The sequence below is a fragment of the Hippoglossus stenolepis genome, chromosome 16 (genome assembly GCF_022539355.2).
Source record: "Hippoglossus stenolepis isolate QCI-W04-F060 chromosome 16, HSTE1.2, whole genome shotgun sequence".
Taxonomy (NCBI): Eukaryota; Metazoa; Chordata; class Actinopteri; order Pleuronectiformes; family Pleuronectidae; genus Hippoglossus; species Hippoglossus stenolepis.
In genome coordinates, this window is record NC_061498.1 from 14,642,266 (window position 1) to 14,663,230 (window position 20,965).

General features: G+C 42.7%; 1 protein-coding gene across 1 annotated transcript; it reads right to left on the minus strand.

The window, feature by feature from the left end:
* Positions 1 to 4,750: 4,750 nt before the first annotated feature.
* fbxl20 (F-box and leucine-rich repeat protein 20) lies at positions 4,751 to 20,552 on the minus strand. Its single transcript, XM_035181591.2, has 15 exons — positions 19,963 to 20,552; positions 15,864 to 15,925; positions 15,021 to 15,075; positions 14,731 to 14,805; positions 14,171 to 14,265; positions 13,980 to 14,048; positions 13,795 to 13,890; positions 13,492 to 13,618; positions 12,465 to 12,539; positions 11,776 to 11,906; positions 11,294 to 11,354; positions 10,603 to 10,647; positions 10,461 to 10,517; positions 10,139 to 10,351; positions 4,751 to 8,117 (listed from the first exon to the last, which is right to left on the minus strand). The coding sequence occupies exons 1-15, from the start codon at positions 20,002 to 20,004 to the stop codon at positions 8,010 to 8,012; spliced, it is 1,311 nt and encodes a 436-aa protein (XP_035037482.1). The 5' UTR covers positions 20,005 to 20,552; the 3' UTR covers positions 4,751 to 8,009.
* Between the last annotated feature and the right edge of the window lie 413 nt (positions 20,553 to 20,965).

A 20,965-nucleotide genomic window follows, 5' to 3' on the forward strand; every position in this document is an offset into this window, starting at 1 on the left:
AGGATCCTCGTGGACTGGAATCAGGATTCACGGCCGTGGGAGGGGGCTTATTCTAAGACTGATGTGGAATTTGTTCACAGATTAATTTCTCTTGGTGACGGTTTTGCAATAAAAGCAAGATTCCCTCTTCATTAGTCTGCATTATTTTTGAGCGTCCTCTACATCATAGAAATTACGTGCTGAGGTCTAACAGGCCAAAATATAACTAGACATGCAATATAAACTCGATTGTACCATGCAACTCTATATAAATTCTATATCTGGTATAGGGATTGGGGTTGTTTTAAAGCCACCATAAACAGCACATGCATAAAGCACAACATAGGCCAATTGCTAAAGAATATTATGTCAGATCAATATCAATAACACCACAAGATGAAAAGTTCACTAGGATATCATTATACATTTCAGATTAATGTGAAAGTTATAGGAACAGGGGCGGATCCAGGGACTGAATAGCCTCTGAAGTGCCCCTGTCCTGTCTGTAGTAACAATACTATCAATATACAACAATTTGTTAAGAATTATTATTTTCTAATCTTTTTTGAAGTACACAGTGTGCTTGATACAACTTAACAATTTTTAATGTATATTCGTATGATGTGTGGCTTTCCTCAAAGGCATAGAGCAAACAGTTAACAAGGAACGGCTGCATACATGCTTCTATGTCTTCATCTGAAAGTGCATCATCTCTGCTACCGACACGCCTGGCGTCCACGGTACTCCAGAGTTTTAAAGCCGCTAAAACTGAGAAGTAAAATGACGCTGCTGACCCCGTTTTAGTTTGAAAACTCCGGGGCAGGGTTTTGGTCTGGACAAGCAGAAACTGAGATGTTTGGAAGCAATGACGTAGACACTAACAACTGCTTTCAGATTGGGGCCAAGAACATGGATAATCAGTTGCCAGCATTGCTGACCTTGTTGTCTTTGCTAACAGCTGCTGTGCAGTTAAATTCAGCATTTTTTCAATGATACGAGCCATTAGTCGAAGCAATCTGCGACAAATGCATGTCTCCTGGGACATGCATGGCTTTCTGGTAGACGCACACCCAGTGTATGTGAGTGGTCATGTGACGTGCGTTTTTGGGCGTGTAAGTATATGGACGAGGATTTAAACTGATACTGAGCTAAAAATGCTTGTGTGGACAGAGATAGTTTAAAAAAAATAGTAGGATGGATGAAGCCATATAAATGCACATCTTACTGAATCAGGAATTGTGCATCGATGCTGGACATATAATTGGCCCCTGCGTGTACATTGTGGCCCTTTTATGGCCCCTGGTTGAGATCCTACACCGTATAGAGACAGTGGGCGGAGGACATTATTGCAGAACTTTGTTGACGAAGCTGTGAGTCAGAGCAGTCATCTCCTCCTTCAGTAGAAAAAATAAATGACCCATATGGGACGAGCTGGACGACTTTCAGTTTGTCTCTGAGCTTCGGAGAAAATAGCCACAGTTTTTACTCTGCTATCAGTCATGCTGTGTTCATTTCTACATGTGCCCTCTGAAGCACCGTGCACTGACGCTGCTGCTGTACCCTGCAGTTGATGCCTGTATATGCCACTATATATATAATTGTATATTGCACTATATATATACAGGAGAAGAGTGCCTGTCTAATTCCACAGATACTCCCTTCTCTCTCTAAGCAGTACCCAAGGTCCGGTTAAAGATAAAGGCCCAACCAACAGTACATTGTAGTGTCTACGTTGAGGGACTTTCATATCTAACTCAGATGCTCCGGACAGAGAGACACCAATATCAACGCTCACCAACTTTAACTCTTAACTCTTTAACTCATACTTTAGCCTTAACTATCCAATAGGATGCGAACACCTACATGTAACATAGAGAGTGACAGCAATTCTTTCCATTCATGGATGTGCTGTTGGATTGGATGACGCAAGTAGAGGAAGATATACTGGGAGGCTGTGGGAGACATCTTCAGATTTGGGGGTGACAATTGCTCATGTTACTCTGTTAGCGTTTGTATATTGTTCCACATTCTGGTCTCCTTGATGCATCACGTCTACATTAAAATCTTCTGCATAAGACATCAGCTGCTGCCGGAGTTCTCCTTTCACCAGCTTCCAGAAAACTTCCATAACAATGCCCTGCGGAGCCGCAGAGCCTCAGTTTGCTGTGATTTGTGTAAAGCAGCTGCAATAAGAGGCCGGAGGATAATTGGTCCCTCTGATTCTAAATGGAATCTCATTTCCATCCTCCCGGGGTTTCGATTCATTCACCCTTTTATGAAGCACATGAAAGATGGCAGAGAGTCGGAGTGATAAGGTTGTGCACACAGCCGCTGATTTCTGTATCAAGCTGGTGACGGTGCAGAACTGGAAAAGGTAATGAAACAATGGTATTTTCAAGTGATTTCACTGCAGCATTCAGAGTCTGACGCAAAGAGGAAATAGTCCTCAAGTTGATGAAAGTGGGGTTTTTTTCTGAATCTGAACTGCAGCATTTCACGTAAGCCTGACATCAAAGTTTGCTCTAAGCCGCCAGAAAGACTTTGGTGTGGGTGTGTTAGAGAAACGAGACAGAAGAAAAGACGGTCTCTCTGTGTACTCGTCTGTTATCAGACTAATTATTGCTTCACTCAGAGCCAAGGCACTGCAGCAGATAGCAGAGTGAGTGACTGCTGAAAGAAAGACTGTGCAAAGGAGGGGAGAAAAAAAATGAAAGTGGACGAAAGAAGTCAAAAAAAAGTTTTTCTAGTGTATAGGAGGAGGATTTGCTGTCAGAAATAAACAGAAACACAATGTCTAGGTGGGGCGGTGTGCAGTGAGCTGTGATCTGATCTGTCCGTGTTCCAGAAACACACGGTGAACAGGAGAGTTGCTGAAGCAGGGAGACAGACACACACACACACACTTAAATTCCTCCGTCTGAGCCACCCATCTCTCCTCCTCGATGTGATACCCCAGGTGTCAGAACACGGCTGCTAAAAGTGAACATTAAAGCAGGCCTGGAAACACATTGATCTCTCAGTGATTTGGAGACAGAAGGAGGGGGGGGCAATAATGAGGATGAGAGGAGCAGAATGTGTCCCAAGCGGCGGAAAAGACAGATCCCGGCCGTGACAGCGGTCGTCATGGTGCAGCCACCAGAGCTGCTGCTCTTTCCACTGAGATAAATTGATGCACACCATTCGCCTGTGCTTCCACCTCAGACGTGCGTGTGTACGTAAGCACACACAAATATAGAAACTTGACTCGGCATGTGAGCTCCAGGAGCCTATCAGGTCACTAAAGCCCCTGAGAGCATAGCATCTTCAGCCACAGACTAATATCGGCAACAATTCTTAAAGTGTGAGATTCTTTTAAATGTAAAACTCAAGGGAAGCCTATGTGAAATATATTCTCTACATGGAACAAGGACAATGGACCCCTTTGTTTACTTAAAGGAAATTAGAAACTGATCTTCATATGCCAATATGAACAGAAGGGAGGAGTACAGCAAGCAGAACCTGGTCCAATATTCATATTATACTATAAATACATCCGACTATTGTTCTACAATGTAAAACTGTTGTTTTACAACACACCACGTCACGCCTCATTCCTTTTTGCATCTAATTTATCCATCTATTCAATATCTGTATCTTCATTCAGTTGCGTGCAATATCCCAATGTCTGTTTGCACCATATCTGTCTATTTTTATTTTTTATTTTAGAACGCTTTTATACATGCTCAGGAAACCATAGCATTAATAATGACATTTGTGAGCTGGATCAAATGTAATTTCGTTCTACTCTGCACTTGTCTTGTGTGGTGAAAATGACAATGAAGTGAATGTTGAATCTTCTTAAATAGATTTCCATAATCCAGAACTGCATTTCACATGAGACCTGGGAACACTGTGAATAAGCCCCCAGAGTTTCCTCTAAGTGACTGTGAGGAATCTCTTTCCACCGGTCTTTTTTTTTTTGCTGTGTTTGTGAAGAGAAAAAAACAGAAGCAATAAGACAAAAGATAAAATGATAAGACTGGTGATTGAGAAAACATTTAAAAACCATATAATTAGAAAACAATTGAACTGCTCGTTCATGAGGGCATAATTTTAAAGCAATCTGTTTTTTGTCTTTGTTTACTCAGACAAACAGCAGCTGAAGAGCATCACCGAGCTATTTTTTCCAGTGTTAGACAGAAATATCCAAAATTACACTGTTTCCAACTCCTGCAAGGGCCTATTCACTTCAGTTGTTAAGTACCCTGGTTCCCAAACCCCCTGGAGGGGCTCGCAACCCACTGAAGAGAGGGTCATATGATGACTTCCAGAAATCAAATACAATTTACAAAGGAGGATTTGAGCCATTATTGTTACAAGAGTTGAAAAAGATTGTTGTTGGGAGTAAATGGTGGTGAGGGGGATTTTTATTTGCTCAAATAAATATGCTTCAACCAACTGCAGAGATAATGGGGGTCGGGCACTTGTATTTGTGGGGGTCAGAGGATGAAAAGTTTGGGAACCCCTGGTTTAGGAGGTATGGTGATAACAATGACTGATTATTTATGGGACAGTGAATTATTTCCTATAGAAAATAGCACACTTAACTCAATCCCAGTTGAGTGTTCACTCAATTCTACAAACTAAAGCAAATCAAATGGATTCAGTGAAAATCTGATCCTATCTCTGATTCTACCTCCACCTCAGTGATTACAACTGGCTCATTGCTGCCATCTACTGCACCAACTAGGTTAACACGAGAAGTTCAACGCCAGAGAAAACTAGGCAAGTCTTAATAATATAGGTATATATTTATTCATACGTACATATTCATTTATATCGGTTAATTGTAAAAAAAAAAAAAAAAATGAAAAAAATTAAACAAAAGAAAAAAAAAAAAGAAAAAAAAGGAAAAGATTTACAGTAATTTTATGAACTACAGTCATTGTCAAAATTGTTTTTGAAATTTCTCTGCTGTCAATCTACCACGAGCACACGCTGTAGATTAATCTCCGGCCCTCTGGATCCAGAGCATGGATGCCCGTCCTCTGTGTAAACTGGTGAGAGTGTGACGAAAGGACACAGAGGTGTTTGATAATGTCAGGAAAAGTCAGTGCGGGGGTTTTTGCTTTGCAGAGCCGTAGTGTATTTTGCACCACAAAGAGGCCGAAGTCAGGTTAGTTCCTTTTACAAATAAAACCATCCGGGGCAGGTTGAGTATTATTACCTGTAATCCAGTCAAAGTGTTTGCCTTGAAAGCACATGTCAGCTGCACTGGTGACTCAGCTTGTGCCACACACAGTGAACCCTGATCGGGGCGAGCAGGTGTTACATCAGCCTAAATCCTGTGACTTTTTCTTTCCAATTGTCTTAACCCCAAACTGCATTAGATGCCTCCGCCATTTTGACTCTTTGTTGTTAATCCTTCCGTAAAACCCCCATTCAAACAAAACAGATCAGACTGGATTACATCGGATTCATCTCAGTTTGTATTATCAGTCCCGTTGTAGCTGTCAAATCACCGAGTGAATAGAATGATTATTCAAGGTTCTTGCCTGTTGGCACGGATCCTTCAAACCAGAGCGGGGACATCTGAGAGCGATCCACATTCCACAGTGGGTTAACCAATTTAAACCTTGATTGATGTATTTTGGGGATGGTGCATTATGGGAGGGCGGTTTTTGGAAAAGCAAGCCATAAAAAAATAAAACTGGAGAGGAAAAGCACACTTATGGGAGAAAAACCTGTTTCTGCAAGAGTGGCACAGGATGCCCGAACAGCCATCTTGAGGACTTCTCTGTGATAGAAACATTCAATAAGCTACATCATACATACATACATGTCATCATCAACTCCCTCCTCGATTCACATAAAAATATCCAACTCACATTTAACATTTATTACAATTGCACTGGTGCCAACGCTTCCTCTGGACAAAGGCTACGCTCTGGACATTTAGTAACAAGAAACTCTTAATAAAAACACAAACTCCCTCAGATCAGAACTGAGGACTGGAAGGGGGCTCGAAAAAAGAAAAAAAAAAAACTCAACTTGGAGACACTGAACTCGTGACTTCAAACACAAAGCAGGCGCAATCCAAACCACACCAAAAACAGAAAAATAGCAAAGAAAGAGAAAAGGGTAAGAGATCCAGAGGAAAAGGGAAAGAAAAGCAGTAAAAAGACACGTTTATAAAATGAAAACGGGAAGAAAAGAGAGACAGAGTAAAGCAGGTGCAAGTGCAGGAGGAGATATTCCATTAGAAAAGGCTTCAATACTTCATAGGGCAGGGGCTCAAGTTCAGTATAGCCCTCTGTTGTGACAAATTATTCCATCATATCTGTCAGCAAGACAGAATTGTGCGCTCAAAATTCCGTCCACTTCCTCTCGCAGTGACTCCACCGGTCTGATCTGGTCGTCATCTCCGACAGAGTCACCGGTCCCAGACAGACGGTGGGGAAGGAAGGGGGTCACAGGTGGCAGGGTGTTACACACTGTCACTACGTACCCTGCAAGGCCTCATGGGAGCTGAGGAGTTGCTAATGCCACGCTGCCACTGGGGCACGTCCTCTCACCGCTTGCGTGTGGTTCACCAGTTCCTCGTCGACAGGAACCATCGCCGATGCAAAAACGAGAGCAAATAAACAAAAATCAAACTAAATGAAAATATACTTTGATTGTTTTCGGTTGGCTTTATCTTTCCATTGTCCTGTTCCGACAGTTTGAATTCGTGTAGTGATGTCTTCTTTTTTTCCTCCTCTGTCAAAAGACTGTCTTTAAAACTTTTCTGCCGTTGACATGAGCTTTCACGGGTCAGCATCTGCTCATTTGTCCAACTCCAGGGTGAGTATTGGCTCCTTTTTAACACTCCGGCACATATTTTCTCAGTTTCCTTGTTACCTCGGAAAGACCCATCAACATCTCACATGATCATCTGTTGTGTAGCTGGCTTCGACTCTCGGACTCCCACGGTCCTCATATATGTACAATTAGATTTTAAAAAACTAGAGGTGTTACATGCAACATTTGGCATCTTCTCAAGTCCCCGCTTGTGAGTCTTAATTGGTGTCCATTTTTAGAAAAATATTAAAACTGTCTTTCTTTTCCCTCTTCAATATATTGAAGCTTCTGATTGTAACAGAGAGAGGCGAGGGTACAGGTGTGGCAAGCTCAGTGTATGCATTCAAGTGAGGATTTGGATTTGTGTTGTTAATAAAATGTCTTCAATGGTGAGATTGTGGTCTTTTTTTTAAAGTGTCTCATAATTGCTTTACTGTAAGTGCAAAGAGCTGCAAATATATATTTTCTAAAATCACACGACAGGCTTTCGGCTGCTTTATTGGAGGCTGCCCCCCCCTTTTTTGTTTTTTTTAAATTGAACAGCCTGCAGAACAAAACTCACACAGGTCTTACTCAAGTGCCGGTCCCGTCTAGAGGTAGCGGTTAAATGACCTTTGACACTGAAGGGGGGAAATGTGTGCGAGGGGTTAAGTGGGGATCTTTCAGCCTACTTAAATATTCTGCTTGAAAGCTGTCGCTGTAATTTGTCTCAAAGTGCTAAGTAACTGAAGAGTCTGGCTGCTTGCAAATACTGGACAATTATTTTTGATGTGAAGGTCTTGTTGTGTAATTCTTTAACATTTCTGTTCTGCGTGACTTAATAATGGTGGAAATCAAGATTGATTTTTACATAACCCTCTTTGTAATACTGTTGTCCATTGAACGCAGCCCAGGAATGCTCTGACATTCTTCTGAGAGTTAATCTCTGTGTACAGGTGTGTCTGCATATCAGCTCGTGTAGAAGGCAGTTGGATGCGTGTTTGTGGTGGGGAGAGTTGGGAATGTTTTTGGGGAGAGTTACCCAAGACCCTGTGGCGTTGTTTGGCTCTCTCCCTCTCTCTGCAGCTCCAAAAGGGGACACACCAGCATGTACTCTTTGACAAGGGGCCGGCATTGGGGTGGACAGCGGATCGTGATGGGTCAAGTGACGGGCTGCGGGGACCGTGTATGAGGGACATGGGGACAGAGGAAGAGGGGTTGTTGTCTTTACATCATAGCAGGACACAGCAGCGGCAAAACCTCTGACGGCTGCCCCCGACCGAGGGGGGCGGAGTGACGGGAGCGAAGTACGCGTGCACTTTGATGTTAGGCAGATGGGTCTGTGGTGGAAAATAAGGACACAGACGAAAATGTGTTAATGGTTCATACAAATACTTAGGCTACATCCATACTACTACGTTTTCACTTGAAAACTGCATTTTGTCCACACAAGCATCGTGTCATTGTAAAAACAGAAGTACAGCTGTTAGCGAAGACAAGAGGGTAATTGATTATGATTATTATGTTGACTTCTAAAACTGGTAGCTGAGGCTGATGCTGTTGTAGAAGATTAATTATACCATTAATGTTGTTTTCTTCCGGAAGGGGGTTATGAGATAGGAGACTAATGAATCAGCGAAGGTGACGTCTTGACGGAAAAGACAGTTTTAAGTGTCTACGTCATCGTTTCCACCGTCTCGGTTTCTGCCCGTCCAGAGTAAAATATAGCCCCAAATTTCCAAACTCAACAGGGCCAGCAGTGTCAACAAGCCTCTCAGTTTTAACGGCTCTTGAACTCCACAGAAGTGTCAACGCCAGGCATACCTGTAGCAGAGTTGATGCCTTTTCAAATGAAAACATAGTGGTATGGATACCATAGCTTCATACACCAGTGGCAACAGTTTCTCCGACTTTAAGTATGATTTATATCAAAATAAAAGTCACAGATGACATCTGATGATGGTATGGCCGGCTCTATTTGTACAGTGTTCACTCGCTGCTCTCCAGGAGACCGTTTGTGTTTCATACATTCATTTTGAGTCTTCATGTGTAGGTGTAGTGGTGACTCAAACCTCAGAGCATAAAAAATGAAAATTGATGGCATTTCAGCAAGAGGAGAGAAATAGTTCCCTTTTTGACCTTATTCAATATGACAAATCCATGTTTTCAAGAAAAACTGTCCAAGTAGCTGTAAACTAATAAACTAGACTCCTAAAAAAGTTATGTGGTTGATATTTGTACAAGGTATTCCTCATTTAAACACTAGTTAGACATTCTGGGAAATACTAAGCAAGTTGCTTATTTGCTGCTGAGACTTAGCTGAGAAGATCAATACTCCTCTCAAGTATGTACAGTAAATATGTCGCCTCATTTTGCTTAGCTCAGCACAAAGACTAGAAATGGGGCAGAAAGCTAACCTGACTCAGTCCAAAGGAAATCAAAACCCTTTCACACCTCCACAGCTCCCGATTAAGAGAAGTAACTGTGCCTGGCCAAGAAACCGTCCAGCACATAACCCCCATAGAACCAGAATCTGATGGTCTTACTCTATCTCTGTTTTTTATGGATTAATTCAAGAGGATCAGAAAAAGAGGTTCTGGTAGCTTGTTAGCATTGAACAGAGCCAGGCTAAAAGTTTTCCTAGTTTCAGCTACATATTTATCCACGTCTAAGACATTCATAAAATGTCTATTTTATTTTTTGAAGACATTAAACTTGTTTGGTTCATTTTTGTTTATCAGAGGAAGTGCCTACATCCCTAATTATCAATGTTGGTCTGACACTGCAGTTTTATGGTGAAGGTGTAAGTGCCAAGAGTAGAGCGTGACTCGGGCCGCATTTTCACTTCGGTAGTGACCGAGCCCGATGAGTATTGTGATTTTTATGTCCAAACCCTGCCTAACCCGTTGCCAATAAAGCAACAATGCAAAAACTTTTATGTAATTATGAGGCGTGGACCGTCAGTTTGGGTAATCAAACACTGCACACAACTTCCAGTGAGGCGGCTCACACTAATATCCAACGTTAAGTCAACACTGTACCGACACACATCTTATTTTGTTAAATGTCCGCTGTCACGAGTTTATTACCTGATGGTAAAATTTCTCACCATGGCATCTACTAATAATCTATGATAAATTAGATTAATTTGTGGTAAAAGTCGACTAAACCTAAACTAATAGAATTGCTTAGTTAAGTGCATGGTTGTCTTACCCCCAACACATCGATTTGGCACATCCTATTAATGTGTATACATTTGTGAGACTATATTGGAGCATGTTGAGTTTACAGCATTGGTGATGACAGTACATTCTGCCTATGAATCATGGCTTGCTCACTGCCGTCAGCCCCCACAACTTACCCTTAGTCTCTTGATACCAGCGCGGGTGATCTGCTGGCAGTCGTAGAGCTCGATGCGATCCAGACTATGGCAGTTCTTTAGGTGCTCCAGCGAAGCGTCTGTGATCAGGGGGCAGTTGTCCAGCTCGATCACCTCCAGACGGTCGTGAGCGCATGGGCCGCTGCCGAGATGTCTGATGCCATCATCGGTGATCAGCTCACAGTGGGATAGACTCTACGGGAACACAGCGATACCAACGCAGGAGCTCGATGATTCAACCGTCTCTTTGAACAAGCTGTGATTTGGTGCTACAGAAGTAAAATATGTTTAAAGTGTCACTCACTAGGACTTGCAAACGAGGGCAGTGGATAGACAGCTGGATGAGGGTTCCATCTGTGATCTGATGCGAAGGTGGAAAAACAACAAGTGTCATAACTGAAGGCAATAATAGAAACATTATTTATGTAGCCAGATTGTTTATTTACCTGGACGCATTCTTCCAAATCCATTTTCTCAAGCTCATGACAATTCTACAGCAGAAAAACAGAGACAGACGACGTGAATTAGTGTGTATTTAGCTTTTTGTGACAAAATCTTGCAGCTCTCCCGACAATAAATATGATCATAATCTCAACCTTAAATTTTTTCCAACTTTAAAGTCTGGTTGCTGGTTGTATGTGTGTAGCTGTTTTCAGACATGCACAGAACACAAAATAATCTCCTGACATTATCCAGAGGGGTTGTTTTTGAGAACACAAATGTCTGAGTAAGAGGCCCCAGATTTTATCCAGAGTTCCTTCCCCCAGGTCCTTAGTAAAAACTCCAGATAATGTCAGAATGAGCTCATGTAAGAAAACAGCAAGACGTCCTCCAGAGGATTCCCCGTGAGTGAGTGGATGAAATTTCTAACACACCACAAATACAAAGCTGACAAACACAAAAAAGAAAAATGTCTCCTGGTAAAAAAAGCGGTGCCATACACATAGAAGACAGTGACGAAGATGTTAAGCTTTTGTTGAAAAGGGCTGATGCCGGTGTCGATTTGCTGTTGACAAAAACATGTGATCTCCGCAGGGAAATGAACACCGTATGTCCTGCCTCTGCACCACCCCTCACCCGAATGCTCCAGGGGTTTCTGTGTTTGACTGTGTGTGTACAACTCATAGACATACTCACCCTTGCTAATGTAGTGAAACCCACATCTGTAAGCTGGGAGCAGCGGGCTACTTCTAATATTCTGAAAGGAGGACAAGTGGAGAAAAGAGCACAATGGCAGCATCACTTTCTGAGTTCTTGTGCTGAGAGCATAGACTGTACTTTAAAGTTTCTAGATCTACAGCAGTAAGGCTTTATAAAGCTTTACTGCAGAAAGACCCATATATTAATTTAATGTATTTATGATTTTCACTATTAATTCAATCTTAGCTGCTGGACTCCACTTAAAATGAGTCATAAAATGTATTTTCAAGCATTTTCTTCTTTTTCTAAATTTAACCCAATTATTTTTGCATAATCTCAAAAAAGAAAGCTAAAACATAAATTTATTAAAACATCAATTAATGTCACAACCATGGTGGAGAGTTAAAAGTTTTTAGTTGAGTCTAGAAGGCCATAGTTAAGTTCAGTGTGTGCGTGTGTGTGTGTTTGTCAAGGTTTACCTGAGGCGAGGGCAGTTCTGTCCCAGGGCGTGAAGGATGGCGTCTGTGATGTTGGCACAGCCTGACACACACAGAGACTGCAGGCGGTGACAGCCTCTGCAAATTGTGATGAGGCCCTCATCTGTGATCTGCTGCTCAGAGAAAGACCAAATGTGTTTTTGTAAGGGTCTTCTACTCTGAATGCAAAAACATACCAACTTTTCCTGTGCTCACTGATGGGGGAAAAAGCAATTTCTGTCCCCTGCCTTTTTCTTTTTAAATTTTGCCAGAGAAAACTCTAGAGGAGAAAGACAGAGGGAGAGGAGGTAAAAAACAGACTGGCCAGAAAATGGACGGTAAAAAAGAGGAGGAAGAGCTGGGACAAGATGAGACGGAGAGTTCCTGCGGTGTGTGAGATGAGATGATGGAGGAGAAAGAAGGGGAATGTTAAGAATGGGTACAATCACAGAAAAGTATCTGGATCGTCGGAGGAGGCCACGCAGAGTTCGGTTATATGTGCTGGATGGGACTGTCTACAGGTAGCTTTGAGTGGAAGAGCAGTGTGTACTTGGTGACCATCACACATTCTCTGAAAATTACTTAGCAGTTTTTTTACATTGTGACATTTCATGTTCGACATTGAAAATGCAAAAGAATTGTGTTTTCCTGATTAATTTGATTTGTCATCTTGCCATGTTGACGGTACTTACTGAACACGTCTGCAGGTTGAGCGTGACCAGCTCGGGACAGTGAGCCCCAATGTGCTTCAGAGCCTCATCTTCTAGCTGTGAAAGACGTCAGAGGAAAGACATTGGTCATTTGAAATCAAACTACACTGGAATACTGAGATCCTCCCACTGAGTCCCTCAACACCTCTTGGTATAATAAAATACAATTCAACAACACCACACAAACCACTACAGCCTCTACATCTACAGCTAAATAATCATGAAGTTGAGTCAAAACCTCTGGTAACTCAGTGTTTCTTCTATATTGTGTTTTTTATCTTTTAAATGAATGATATGTCATATTCACAGAAATACATGGGGGCCTCTTCCCACGGTAAAGTTGACCTTTGGTATAACAGGGAAGTCCCATCTAGGGTTTTTCTGTTAAATGTGCCTGCCACGTCTTTCCTCAGAAACATCATGTGCTGCACAGGAAGTCGTGCATTTTGTGTCTGTGGTACCACAACGTTGTTTTGTTTAGTTAGAATTAGTAAAAGCCAGAGTGACAAAACACAAGAAAATAATGAAGCTATAAAAGTTCACTGTGCACCTACAAAGTCTCTAATGGAACCAAATCATTTCTACAAAACTAACTGCTTTCAGAGTTATACAGTTAAGTTTAATAATCAATTTAATAATGCTAGTATGGTGCCTGTATGGTACCTCAGAGGTTTGTTCAGCAATTGAAACCAAATCATCAGACCAAAGTTCACAACTTTTCAACATAAAAGCTCAGTAATTCTGATTGTTACAAAGTATTGCAACAATAAAACGAATGGTGTGCTGTGTGAGTGAAGTGAAGTGAGTGTATGAATGTTGACACTTGTGAATGTCTGTCAGTCTGATATGGTGAGCTAATAATGACAAATTATCAAAATGGTCTGGCAGGCGAGATACTATTGCCACCAGTTGCTGTAGGTTATCCAGGGTCATACAAGAAGTTATGTTCAACTGTGTCCACGGACTAAAGGCACACTGCCCGGTCCATGGTTTGTATCTCCAGCAGTACCTGTGTGCAGCCTTTAAGGAAAAGGCCCTTGAGTCCAGGGCAGGAGCGCACCAGGGCCTGGATGCCATCCTTGGTGACCTGATCACACCAAGAGATGTTGAGCTGCTCCAGCAGGGGACAACCCTCACTTAGAGGAAAAAAAAGTAGAAAAAGACAGGAAAGATGTTAAAGTCTGTTTTCTACAACCTATGTATTAACTGTGCTAAAGGCTTTAAGTCTCAAACTCTGCCTTTCTGAAGTTATATTCCCTCAAGAAATGCATACAGTTGGGTCCAAAGGTCACATAGTGCTGAGCCTACACACCTGAGAGCTTTCAGTGACAGGTTGGTGATTGAGGTACAGGAGGCAAGGTCCAGGTGCTTCAGCTTTGGGCAGAACTTACTGAGGCTATTACACGTGCTGCAGAGGAGAAAGACAGTGAGTGTTTTGAAGGGGAGATATTGCGTCCCGGGTCATAAGCAGCTGTGTTACATGAACCATACACACACCTGTCAGTGATCTTGGTGCAGCCATTCAGACTGAGAAGCTCAATGTTCCTGCAGTTCTGTGAGAAAGTCCTACAGTAGAAAAAAGCCCGAACATTTTTTTAATGGCTGTCAAACTTAACATGCCTCCTTCTCTCTCAAGGGTCTGAACTAGAACAATCATTTCTGTGGGGCTAAGTTCTCACCAAACTCACCTCAGGGCACTGTCACCCACACCCAGGCACCCCCGCAGGCTCAGCTTTCTGAGAAACCCCCCACATCGCTTTGAGATATTCTCCACCACCCGGCCCTGGAACAAAAACAATCCATTCAGCCTGCTGCATTGACTTGGACACCTTGACTTTAAAGCTAGGGTTGGTAAGCCTGGAGTAGCAAGAGCTAGCAAGAGCAGGCTACAATATGCAATCGATACATCCCACAACACATGAACTCGAACTGCCTGACAACATAGCTGACTTCTCCGTGACTCTAACTAACTTCCGACTATTGCCTCTGCTTCAGCGCTGTCTGTCTCCCCAGCGTGAAGTCATGTGTAGTTAGAGCACAGTTTTGGTTGTGTTTATAACAATCATGCAAGGGACACAGACACCAGCTTTTTTTCTCTCAGACAACTTTATATATTTATGGCTATCGGGATGTGACGAGGATTTCAATAAGTAAGTGTTTCAGAAACCAGGGGTGACGATACACAGCAAAATACTGAAGTTGCAAGTTAAACGTAAAGTAGATGGATGGGTAGATCGGAGATGCTCACCTCAATGTCCCTCTGAAAGTCAAAGAGGTCAATTCGTTGCCAGTTGCTGCCGTCCAAGGCCAGAACGTTCCAGGACTGAAAGCAGGGAGGGAGACACGAGCATTTAGGGTCAAGTATTCCTTTTTTAACTAACACACACACACACACACACACACACACACACACACACACACACACACACACACACACACACACACACACACACACACACACACACACACACACACACACACACACACACACACACACACACACACACACACACACACACATCGTGAACACAGACTCACCCGTGAGACCTGGGCACAGCGACAGAGTGTCACCACATCCAGAAAGGAGAAGATTCTGGAAGACAGACAGGGGAGGTTTTAGAGACCCTGATCCCCGCTGCCAGAAGCTTCCTCTTTGCATTTGACTCTGCCATCAAACTCAACCCTGCATTTGCTTCCGCTCCCGGCACAGGGATCTGAGTTAATCAGCTAATATTGACAGCAGAATAGATGCGTTTGTCCCGTTTGCAGGATAGATGCATTTTTACTCAAAGTGGGGTCCTGGCAAGGAAGACGTGCAATGTGATTCTAATGAACAGAGCTAGAAACTTAATTCAGGATCCTTCAATGCGGCAAAAATCTGTGTTAGTGTTGAAGCAGGGATGGGGTGAGTCCCAGTATAGCTTGCCAGCCTCACAAATCAGGGGCGTTGCACCTAGCGAGGCAGCACAGAGTCAGCAGCTTGGCTGGCAAGGCCGAGGCTTGAGATATGGCCTTCATTTTCTGTTTGCTCAGGCACACAAGTTTTTTTTGTTGTCTGAAATCAATCAGCATCAGTTTTTATTACAGCTTCAGCACTAGGGGAGCAGGGGAGGTGGGTACAGAGGGGAAATCTGCATCCGAGTGGTTATTTCAGAGGCAATATTTGCTAAAGGCCTAGTGGGCATGCAGCATACGAGTGTGAGATACACTTTATGTGTGTACAGTTACAAAGCAAATTGTGCCTTTGCGTATGATCTGATGTGCAGCGGGGGAGCAACAACAGGCAGGTGAGTGCGACGCTTGTTACATGCCGTTTCCATTCGCTAAAAATATAATAACCCTGCAGGGAGTCTGACTGAGGGGTTTCAAAATGCAACTCACCGCAGCAACAGCTCCTTGGGCAGCTTCTTATTGATGACTGCCTCGTCACTGTTTGTGAACATCTGTAAGAATGCAATGGAGAATGTTAGTTCAGTGTCAGCATGGCTGCCCGCCCTCCTCCATTCACAGTCCTCACCCAAGGACCGGCCCCAACACGTAAGCAAGGATAAATGATAGTAATCTCATTAGTGTTTATAAAACACTGAGGATGAAGCAGACAGGATTCAATGTCTTCTCAGCAAGACCAACAGGTTGTACTGTTGACTGCAGAGCTGTGATTGCCTCTGCTTTCTTGTTATCTGGTCTGCAAGCGTGTTATTTCGTCACTTCCTGGGTTGTTTACAGTGTTAGGTTTGTCCCAGTGTCCAAATCAGCAATGTACACTTTTACAATATATCTCGTGACTCTTAGACAAACAGCTCGAGTTCCTTGAAACAGCTAATGGATTTCCACACAAATAAATGCATCCTGTGTGAGCACAAATACTAGCCTATAACCTACAGTCAAGGCTGCAATAAACAAAAAAGACATGAATTAGCATTTATTACAAATGCTCACACACACCCACACCCACTTACAGAGGACTGCAGGGTTCCCATAACTTGTGGTAAATCGTACTCTGCTAGACTGTAAAACGCAATTATGCTGAGACAATGGTGTTTGGGAGCATCCACTTAACCACAACTAGGCGAATGAAGCAACATCTGGCCAAATCCTTTTTCCTCCATAGATTTAGAAAGATAAATCTAAACCAGGGACCGGGTAATTGAAGGGTGGGAGCTTTGGTGTGTAAATAAAAAAAAAAATGCAGGAAGTCACGTTATTTACAAGAAGCAAACATCTGTGACAAGATCAACAAGGAATTTGCAAGTCCTCCTTGTTTGCACTTCCTTACAGGTACAAAAAAAAAACTGTGACCCAAGAATAAATGAATGTTTTATTCATTGTGCTTAAACAAAAGAAGTAATTAGCATATTTTAAGGGAGGATCCTGTGTGCCATTTTTAATTATGGGCGTTTATCCTAAAACCACATTCACAATAGCTCCAGACTGTGAAGGACTTGAGCAAACCTATTCATGAAAAAAAAAAGACAAGTCTACCAATTGAGATTATTGACTGGATCTTTCAAGAAAAGTCAGTTCTGGGTCAAAGCCTCTCCATGTCTCTCTGCTAAACATACAAACTCCACACACACACACACACACAGCTGTCTACGCAGGGGCTGCCTGCCAGCACAGACGTGTACAATTCGAAGCGAGTAAGAGGAGACAGACATTTGCCATTTGGATTTGGGGCAAATTGCCTCCGACAGCTCGCCTTCCACAGCACTACGCTCTGGCCAAATAATCCAGGGCCATTTACAAAGAACCAGATGCACATGGTCAACGGGCATACACTGTCCCCTTTTGTAATCTAACATAAAATGAACCTGCTGCGGCATGAATGTGAGCATTATGTTTTCTCCACTGGTCAGCTATAGTCAGTGATGCAGGCCCTGGCAGGAGGTAAAAAGCTGGGCAAGCTGTTACCTCCAGCTACAGAGCAAAACAAAAACCGAAAATATTTTTAGAAAAACATTTGTGGTTTTTGAAAAGACCTCATCCTCAGATTAAATATACATGGTGTGTACCATATATTGACATTGTATAAGTGGCTAAACTGGGCTCAGTTATTTAGCTTCCACTACACCCAGAGCTCAGGACTAATAGATATATGTAATAACCAAGAGACGGATTCTTTTGTTGTTTATAGATTAAGCTTCTTCAACAAACTTAAACACACAATAATACAGAACGCAGCAGCACTGCTAATCACAATGTGGTTTTTATTTAATTTTGTACCTTTTTAACTGGGAAAATTTAATTTTGAAGCATTCATGTTCGTCTTCTTATCAGAGCGTTGTGGTGTTTTGTTAAGGGCTGGTATACAAGAGTTCTGTGTCTACTGCAGAGCATGGAAGACAGACAATATAAGAGAAAACAACCGACCATGCCTTTCAAAGTAAAACTCTGAATTGGCATATAAACCAACACCAATGATGTCTCGCCAGTGAGTGTTTGTGATGGCATAGAGAAAAAACTGTTGGATATTTAGTGCCAAGTGTCTTTTAGTTAGATGTGTGTGCTAACAGTGGGTTGAATATTTAATTAATTTTAGCAGATAAAACAAAAAAATAATCAGTATTATTTTTTTTAAGTCATCCTTCCTACGGACTATTCATTTAAAAAAAGTAGCCAATACATAAAAATCTCGTGGCTCTTTTTTGAAGACAGAGGATTGGATTAGTGATTGTTTTATAAGTATTTACCCACACTTCCACACAGTGGGTCATACATGGTAGTATGAAGGAACTGTATAGGGTATATAAAACCTTTGCAGTTCCACATTCAAAACATGAACACACATTAAAATGTGCATAGATCGCAGCACTTATTTATATGTACTGATTTCTTGTCATTAGTGAGTCCCCCTCAAACAGTTCAACAATATACTGTTTTTTTTATTAGTACAGAGATTTTTATTAACAGTCTATGGTGCATAGTGAAATTAGAAAACTGTGATCATCCTACCTGGTTCATAGCCAGTAAAGATTTTATAGTCAACCTTTTTTATAAAATGAAACTGACTTTGTTTTATTACTGTATCTGATGCTCTTATGCAAGTTGTAGGACACAAAGAGGACATGTCCAACTCGATCCTCAGACTGAAGGCACAGTGCCCTGCCCCCACAAAATGCTGGCTGCCTCTTTATTTATTTTTCATTAATATAGAACTTATCGCGTGTTCACATTGCACCAAATTTATAATGCACGTCCCTGGGCCATTATCAATGCATATGCCACGTGTTGATAAGATGAACAGTTCACAAGATATGGGTTCCACATACAGACAGGCAGACATTTGTGGGACTAATAACATTGATATTTTAGAAGTCTTGAATACAAGTTGTTGTGAAGATGATTGAGGCTTCGTGGATCTAAATGCCACACCAAACAATCTCTTTCACACAAATTGGGCAATTTGGGATGATTTGCGATTATTCGCTTTTACTTTGAAAAACAAGGTAGCGCCACTTCCGAGTGTCTCTGTTGTCCCACGGCCCGTGAACTTCACACAGTGGCTCTGCCACAGCTGTCGGGCCAGAAGGTAACGGCCTGGATCCTCTGAGTCGTCAGCTGTTGCTCCGTTAAAAATAAATAAAACCACGCACAAATCCCACGCTAGCCGGGGATTAAACTACAGGCGACACGGGGCCAATGTCACCGGCCGGACGTGTGGCGTTACTGTGCGAGCTTTCGCCCCCAAATAATAAAAAAAACAAACAGCTACGCTTGCGTGGCTGCGACACAAAGTTTATGGTAAAATCATTGGAACAACATTAACAAACGTGTGCATCTGTAGAGGTGCTATCTGCTAGCATTACACACCATGTTGTGTGGGGTTACATGTGTGCTAGCTTGGGCCTGCTTGTGCAAAGTTGTGTGCTAACATAGCGAGCAGGTAGCATCACAACCCGAGGCCCCCTACATCCGCAGCGGCCATGGACAGACACAACACTCCGGCTCGCTAGACAAACATACAAAAGTCCCATAAGTAGATATGAAGACAAATATATATATCAGCTTCTGTTTATTTGCCAAGTGAAGTCAGTGAATGTCTTTACATTTTCTAATAAATACGTGAATATCTACAGGGGCTGTCCTCGGCGTGCTCCGTAGCCTCATTGTCTTTGTTTTGACGGCGCAAAGGGAAACGAGGACAACATTTTCGACACCTTCTTAAAAAGAAATACAAAATTAACTGCCGGACAACACGACAGGTTCTGCGGGGGAACACCGAGCTGTGTCCCGGGGAACTGACACGCCGGGCCTCGGCCGTGTCGTTCGAACAAAACAAGCGATTGACCTAATCCCAAACACCGACCGACTGCGGAAGCTGCATCAGCCCGTCGCCTTCACCATTCGCGCAGTTTTGCAATAAACACAGCGACGGTCCTCACGCAGGCCCGGATCCGAACGTTCATAACAGCCGCTTGAATGCGAGGCAACGACTGTCAAGTTCATATCCATGGACGAAAAAAACCCAAAAAACACTCACCTCAAACCGGCTCCGGGAAACACCATTTACCTCCTTCCCCATGTCGGGACGCTGGCGGCTACCGACTCAGTGAATTCGGTGTAGGCGCAGTGAAAAGCAGACACGGGCCCTCTACCTGCCGAGTCCCCTCCACGACTATCATGCTACCGTCCTCTCGGTAGCTCCGGGGCTGCGGTGCCGCTGGGTTTTCGAGCAGGAACGCAGACTTTGTGATAACACACGGGCTGCAGGAGGCTATTGGCACCAGCCAGCCAATGAGCCAGTGGTCGCTCTTCTGCTCGGTTCGTCCTCACCTCCTCCTCCCCCCTGTGCAGCCTTCATCCATCCACACAAAAGCCCGACAAGAATACGAGCTGTGCTGCCCCAACATGGAGCTGGTACTACGCCTACATGTCTTAGAACTAATAAATATAATGACGCACTGGGGCACGAATAGGTGCTAATTCCCCCCGAACAAATTAATAAGGACACTGCCTTACTTTGCCTACTTGTTGGCTGGCCTCACAATGAGACAGGGCCCCTGCAACAAGCTCAGGAATAAATACAAACATTAAAATGTGTGTCATTAAAATGTTCATAGAATGAATACGTGGATGAAGGCAACAGGATTTATTAATAGTTTTTAAATTAATCTGTTAAAAAAAAGTTTTATTTCAGACACAGCAGTTGGAACAATAGTGAGAATATACAAAGTTCTAATTTCTCTCCTAAAATCTAAAATCTAAAATAATCTTAAAATCTAGGTATAATAATAATAACTGATTTCCATGAAAGCTCTGTTATTGAAACGTTCATAATTCGTGCACCGCTCATCTTAGTGCATAGAGACAACCACAGAATCGGAGGACTTGGTGTTTTATGATATAGGAATCATTTAAATGTGTGTTGTCTCTATTTTATCACGTTTAATCTCCTCAAACAACTTTGTTATTTCTGCAAGAGACGCCACTTCCTTGTTTCCCGGTGGCCACGCCCCAGGCAGACAGCGAATCCAATCAGCATC